This window comes from Miscanthus floridulus, chromosome 2, assembly GCF_019320115.1.
Source record: "Miscanthus floridulus cultivar M001 chromosome 2, ASM1932011v1, whole genome shotgun sequence".
In the NCBI taxonomy this organism is placed as follows: Eukaryota; Viridiplantae; Streptophyta; class Magnoliopsida; order Poales; family Poaceae; genus Miscanthus; species Miscanthus floridulus.
In genome coordinates, this window is record NC_089581.1 from 153505639 (window position 1) to 153513065 (window position 7427).

At 46.5% G+C, this 7427-nt stretch overlaps 1 protein-coding gene across 1 annotated transcript; it reads right to left on the reverse strand.

Moving 5' to 3' along the window:
* Nucleotides 1-4220: 4220 nt before the first annotated feature.
* Nucleotides 4221-6783, reverse strand: LOC136540172 (heat shock cognate 70 kDa protein-like). Its single transcript, XM_066532176.1, has 2 exons — nucleotides 6662-6783; nucleotides 4221-5834 (listed from the first exon to the last, which is right to left on the reverse strand). The coding sequence occupies exons 1-2, from the start codon at nucleotides 6675-6677 to the stop codon at nucleotides 4429-4431; spliced, it is 1422 nt and encodes a 473-aa protein (XP_066388273.1). The 5' UTR covers nucleotides 6678-6783; the 3' UTR covers nucleotides 4221-4428.
* Between the last annotated feature and the right edge of the window lie 644 nt (nucleotides 6784-7427).

Here is a 7427-nt window from a genome sequence, read left to right on the forward strand (position 1 = left end):
TGCAGGTACCTGTATTTGAGCAAATTAGTGAAAATCAGTGGGGCATCAGGTGCCATTGCTCACCTTATACTTGATCAGGTCTGCATTTTTATTTCCCCCCTTGCAACCCCAATGACAGATTTATAGCCATGAACTTTGCTTCCATGTCCAGCAATTTATTTGTGTCTATAACTGTTGCTTCAGTGGGACATCAACTGTTGTATTTTTATGGCAACGTCTTGGTATTAAATTTGAGTGTCCCCTTCCACGATAGCATTGCATCACAATGGAGTTCAAACATTGGCTTCTTGTAGCAGATTTCCTTGACCAAGCCATTGTTATAGCTTTCCTCAGTTGGTGACCAAACTGTGTATTGCAGCTCCACGTGAACATCTTTAGACGAGGTGCATACCATGTCTCAAGATTGGCAATATACTGGCTAGAGAATCCTATGACAAGGAAACAAAAGAATTTTCTGGAAATTTGGCAAACACAAAAAACTATCGATCACGCTGCACTAAATTACCCTGAAAACGAAAAATGGTGAAAATTGATGACTACAACGCTGCACATGTTTCTGAACTCAGAGAAGACCTTTTTGCTCTACCTCATGGTCCATGTTGTTTGAAGATGAGGCGACTAAACTGAAGAACAACATCAAGGCAAAAGATGCAGCACTCCGTGGCTCCCTGACTTTCTTTGATTCGGTCTGTCAGGAAAGTTCGACCGCCGTTCTATTGCTTACTGTCGCTGAAAACCTCGTCAGAAAATCACTCTTTTGCCAGCAAGCCAGATGCCGCATCGATTCTCTGCAGGCTATCACAGTCCTTGGTGAACCTCAGTGGTGAGCTGTTATCTCTTCTTGAAGATCCAGTCTTGGACAGCGCCATGCTTCTCAAACTAAAGCAGACTTCGGCCAAGAGAACAGATGCCCCAGCGACTGTTGAATAGTGTTGCCATTCTGTAGCCAACTATGTATTTTCTTCTCTTTTGTTACTATTCCCCAGGAGAAATGGCTGCATGCCAAGCAACCATGTACGTGTGTCCGTGCAACTGCTATCTTTCAGTGTTCTAAACTATGCAAGTCTGTTCTTCAGACTACAGCTATGAGTATTTTATTTCCAATGAAAGATGCCTTGTCTGCGGTGGCAGATCCAGGAATTGAACCGAGCCTGGGCAAAGTCAGAGGAAGTTTTCTTCTTCATTTTAGTATAGAACAGGGTTACAACCACGGACCACGAATATGATCACATATATGAATGCTAGCCTTTTTTTCATGGCCGCACGTACCTAATCATATTTTTATTAAGAAGAAAAAGTTATAATAATGCATGATCTTAGTAAATATAGGCTTATTAAGATCAACACCGCCTCTGCAAGACTAGTCTTATAGTATGGACCCTAAGGCTCTTCTGACATTATACATCGTGCTAGCGTCCGGCTGAAGGTGGTGATGCATGTTGGTTATGTGGTATCAGGAAATCCCGTCAAGTGATCGTGAGTTCGTTTAATTTGCACTATATAAGGAGTAGCTATTCATTTGCTGCATAATCCTAACCTATCTAGTTTTGGATAGTGCGTACATATTAGGCTAAGGAAATATGAAGTTACTCGTAATATAACACATCCAGGAGCCACAAAACAGAAGCATGAGATACATTATTAGAGGTTTGACAGCGGCAATATACAGCCTGTTCGGTTGGCTGGTCTGGTTCATATCGTTGCTGGTTCGTGAAGAAGTACTGCTGGCTGGTTTGTGTGAGAGAAAAATATTATTCCGACTGAAAATTTATGATCGTTTATGATAAGCCACAGCCAAACGAACAGGCTCGTAATGGTAGTAGTTTTACTACAAAGTGATATGTGCCAGCTAGTGTCGTACGTCCGTCACCTAGCAATAGCAGGTGCTCCGCTCAGCTCAGGCTTAATTTGCTTGACGGTCGTTCCATTTTCTGTAGCAGCGATTGTAGAATACCATAAAAAAGCGTTAGAGCCCGGGCAGCCGCCCACGCTCGCCGGGCCTTGGGACCGCCCTTGCTTATCTGTGTGTTTCAAAAACAGAAAAAAAATCCAACGTTGTCGACATGCTTTCTATGTGGCTTCGTTCGGCTGGCTGGCTGGGCTGAGCCGGGCTGGCCAGCTCACTCACAGAAACATTGTTTACGTCCAGATAGAACAGTATTTTTCTCTCACAACAATCAGTCGGAACAGTATTTTGACTTATTTTTCAGTCCTGCCGAACAGGCCCGCACGCTTTCATTTGCCAGATAGAACTACGGCCATCACTCGCGCGCATGGCGCGTGCAAATCACTAGTTATTTTATACGAGTTCGCATGTATACTCGTACTACTACACATGAACACGATGACACGAACGGGCATGCATGCATACAGTCGACACACGAATATATTACGACGAAGGGGATCCGATGCTTTGGGGTGAACAACTAATCCACTCTAGAGATTTTTTATTAATAATCCACTAACCTGAAATCTTATCAAGCATAATCATTAGATGTTACTATTCTTAACCTCATGGCCTAATATATCCTTAATATTAAACCACGAACCGTTTCTAGTAGCAAAAAGGTTTAAAAGGTTGAGAAAGGTAAAAAAAAATGATAGTTTTGGGAGCAAAATCGGACTAAGGGAGATAATTCGGACATTTCCCTTCTCCAATCCATCAAATCAAATCGGCCCTGGGCTCCATGGAAAAGAGCACCTTAGCACACCGGTCTTCTAGCCCAGCCGCGCGCTCGCGTCCGCTGTGCCCATCGACGGCCCGGGAGACACCGCTTCGAACTTTTGAGCTGCGTGATTTGAATCGCGGCTGAATGCGGCCGCGCACTCAACTGGACCGAGAATTTCAACCATCGCATTAACAGGCCACCGGCCCACATACATACGTCTTCCTATAGTGCTCCAAAAAAAAAAGATCCCAAAAAAAAACATACATACGTCTTCGTGCTGCCAGCCAGCCACTCGGCTCGACGGTGCTGGCCGGCGCTTCCACACGGTTCCACCACACCCGCACACGGCAGCACCGTCTGCCGCAGCCTATCGCTCATGTTGGCCCGATGTGTCATAGGCTCATAGCACTATCGCCCGGTTCCTGGGGCCTGAAACTTGTTTTTTTTAGGAAAACTGGAGGGGTTTGCACCCCTACAGCACATTTATTAAGCAACAAAAGAGTTCAGAATACAAATAGACCAAAACAGTAAGAAGCGCTGGGGGAGCTTCAGGATACAAAGAAGGAAAAAAAGAAAGAAAATGAGGACTAGTACTGAGAGTGACCATGCTAAGATAGATTGTCAGTCCATTGGCTAAACTCCGGCAAGAATCTTCTTTTGAGTTTCAAGTAAGAGTAACTGAATTTCTTCCCTGAAATTTTCCTTTGCTAACTGAAAATCTGGATTTATCTGACGGAAGATCATGTCATTTCTCGTTCTCCAGATTGTCCAGCACATGATGATAATAATCCCCATAGAAAAAGGAACCTGGAGTTGATCTCTGAAGGTTTTGAGGATTTGGAAGGGGTCCAGCGAGTTGTCTACCTGAATGTTGAGCCATGCCCAGCACTGAATGGCAAAGGGGCACTCAAGAAATAAGTGGCAAAGTGATTCCTCCCTGGAGCCTGAAAATTGTGCTTCTACTACCAAGGACATTGGTCTTGCCATCGCAATTATACAGGTATACAACGAAGCAATGTGTGCCTTTGTGGTGCTGGTGCAGCCGTTCAGTTTAACTGATGCTGGAGGCTGCTACTAGAATTTTGACATGCACATGTAAACAAGTTTGGTGCGCTGCCAAGCCTTTCGTGGTAAAGACAATTCCTTTGAGTAGCTTAGCCCAAATGGAGCAGTGATTAATCTATTTGGTAGCCTAGACAAAAACAGTATGGTACGGTACCTTCAGATCTACATGGTTGTCTTTTCATGATATAAAAGAGCACATTTGATGCTATGTTGTTGGCAATCTACTACGGTCTACAGGTTTGTTATAAGTGTTTGTGACTGTCGTCTGTCTTCTCCAAGTTGCACTGCTACTCATCAGCTTGTTAATAGTAGTTTGGATTCTCCAAGGAAGGAGTTTGGATTCAGCAAAAGTTCATGGTTGCAACTGTTCCGAGCTTAAAATCAGCTTGACAGATGCAAGACACATCCAACAGAAATAGAAGATTACTACAATATCACCAAGATTCCAGAAACGAAGAAAGCACAAGCTAGGCTATGGCCTGTTCCCAGCTTAAAACCAGCTTGAGTGCTTGACAGAAGCAAGACACACTCAAGAAAATAGAACATTACTACAATATCACCATGGTTCCAGAAACAACGACACTACCAAGCTTATGGCCATACACAAGCCAAGCCAAAAGTCATGTCATTTAGCATCCATTGCAACAAAAGCGACGAGCTACTTACCAGAGCTTTGATATGAACCCCTCCCCCTTTACCTCTCAGCCTTCGGTACCAAGCGCGCGATTTCCTCCTTGCGCAGTCGACCGCCGTGGTTAACGATGGTGATGCTGTTCTTCCGCCCAGTGTCCCTGTCCTCGGCGGACACCTTCATGACGCCGTTTGCATCGATATCGAAGGTGACATCGAAACCAGGTACACCCTGCGGTGCCGGGGGTACATCGGTGAGCACGAACTCGCCGAGCAGATTGTTGTCCTTGGTGCTCGCGTTCTCGCCCTCATACACTCGAAAGGAAACGGCGGTCTGGTTGTCGTAGAGGGTGGTGAAAGGCGCCGTCTTTTTGATCGGGATGGCAGTGTTCCTCGGGATAACCACGCTCATTGTACAATCATCCCTGGTCTCTATTCCAAGCGAGAGTGGCGTAACGTCGCACAGAAGCATATCCACTAATCTCCCATCGTTGGTTCCACCACTGAGAATAGAGGCCTGGATGGCAGCGCCGTACGCAACAGCTTCATCAGGGTTGATGCTCCGGCAAAGCTCCTTCCCACAGAAGAATTCCCGAAGCATGTTCTGCACCTTGGGGATACGGGTGGAGCCGCCCACCAGGACGTTGTCATGGACACTGCTCTTGTTCATCTTGGCATCGCATAAGCACTTATCCAAAGCCTCCATGCACTTCCTGAAAAGACCCTTGTTGAGCTCCTCGAATCGAGACCGGGTGATGGTGGTGCAGAAGTCAATGCCATCATGGAGCGAGTCAACCTCAATGGTGGTCTGTGTAGTGGAAGACAGCATCCTCTTTGCTCTCTCGCAGGCAGTCCTCAACCGCCGAAGCGCCTTCTGGTTGCTATGTATGTCCATCTTCTTGTGTTTCCGTGTGAACTCCTGGAGAGAGTATTTCACCATCTCGTTGTCGAAATCAGCCCCGCCAAGGTGAGTGTCACCAGCGATGGCCACCACCTCAAAGAGACCCTTATCCTTGTTGGTTCCTGGATCAATCTTCAGGAGGGAGACATCAAAGGTACCACCACCAAGATCGACTACGAGCACCGTCCTTTGTTTGTTGCTGACAGGCATCTTCTCAAGACCATATGCGAGGGCGGCGGCAGTTGGCTCATTGATAATGCGCATTACATTCAGGCCGGCAATGGCACCCGCGTCAATGGTAGCCTGGCGCTGGGAGTTGTTGAAGTAGACGGGCACGGTGATGACCGCATTCTTGATCGTTTTACCAAGATATACCTCAGCTGTCTCTCTCATCTTGGTGAGCACCATGGAGGAGATCTCCTCAGGCATGAACTGCCTCTCCTTGCCTTTATACTGCACCATGATCATTGGCCGGTCATCACGACCTGCGACAACTTTGAAAGGCCACAACTTGACATCTTGTTGTACAGACTCGGCGCTGAATCGGCGGCCAATTAGTCGCTTCACCTCTGTAGAAAATTAGTCATGTAGTCAATCAGATGAACCATGTATAGCTTAACTTCGATAATTTTATTATCATCTGTCAAATGTTATTTCTGTTAGAAAAAAGAGTATGATTTGACACTGCCTTAACTTGCATATGCCCAGGTTCAGATAATGTGGATTTGCGGTCATTAAACAGGTTAAGAAGTATAATGGGCTGTGTAGCAACGGGATAGTATTGTGGTTGTCACTGGACAGTTGCCAGCATTATCACTTTATCAGAATCTTCGCCCACCACCCCCACCCCCCGCCCCCCTCTCTCTCTTAAATTTAACTTTGGTTTTTAGATAAATTTGCGTTCTAGATTCAACGAGATGAATTGAACAAACAGTTCACACGGAAAGGTGAGGTGTCTGGGCGATACTAAACAGTCTTACGCAAGTCCAAAAAAAATACTCCTTTCCTTTACAAATCCGTGGGTAAGAAAAATAAATGGCATAAATTAGAAATATTAGCTGAACCAAACACGAAGCCAGCTACAGAAGATGCTGTAGCAATCCATTCATCACTCAGTCCCCGGAGTTACTGGGTAAGCACCGTTTGCAGCGGGGGTTTCGATCGATCCAGATAATGCCTGACGCTGCGGCGGGCTGTGAACCACCGGCACGAGTTTTGTGTTTCTTACTACTGACTGAAAATTGATCTGGGCGGCTGCCCACCAAAACATAACGGAAAAAACCATCTTTGGGCTTCACATAGGTCAAAAACCCCAGCGACTACCAACAAAAGCGGCGACGAACAACTACTGAGATGGAGGCTACAGAACGGAGAAACACCGAGGTGTAGTACTCACCGAAGATGGTGTTCATGGGGTTCAGGGCGGCCTGGTTCACGGCCGCCTCGCCGACGAACCTCTCGGTGCTGGTGAAGGCCACGCAGGATGGTGTGAGGCGGTTGCCCTGGTCGTTGGCGATGACCTCGCCGCGGTCGTGCCGCCACACGGCCACGCACGAGTAATAAGTAGTACCGAGGTCGATGCCGACCGCCGGACCATCTCTCTTCCTCTTCGAAGCGGCCGCCATCTTCCTTCCCAGAGAACTAGAGAAGCGTGTGCGAGAAGAGTAGTAGTACTACTTTCACAACGCCGAGCGGAGGTGTCAGGTGTGCCAAGACCCAAGAGGGAGTGCAGAGTGCGGCGCGCTCATATGTGTGCCAGTGTGTGGGAAGTCCACTTTTATCACAAAAAAAAAAAAAAGTAGTCCGTTATATAAGGTACATTGAAAAAAAAAACATACTGCACGGTTAAATAAAAGAACCGGCAATAAATCTGATATACAACTGTACCCCACGACTTGAACTCTAGCTTCACCGCTGGCTGCGGCCACCAACACATCTAGCTCCACCAAGTACGGAGTAACGTGTGATCATTGCTGGCCAAAGAACGCGAGGGCCTGTTCATTTCGCTGAGAAGCTAGAGCCATGTTCGGCTGGTATTAAAGTCGACTGATAAATTAGCTAAAGCTGATTTATTGTGAGAGACGGCTGAGCATCATTGGTGAATCAGAGAAGGGTTTGTGCTTCTTTTATGTTTACCGGAAAGAGAGGTACGCATATGTTCA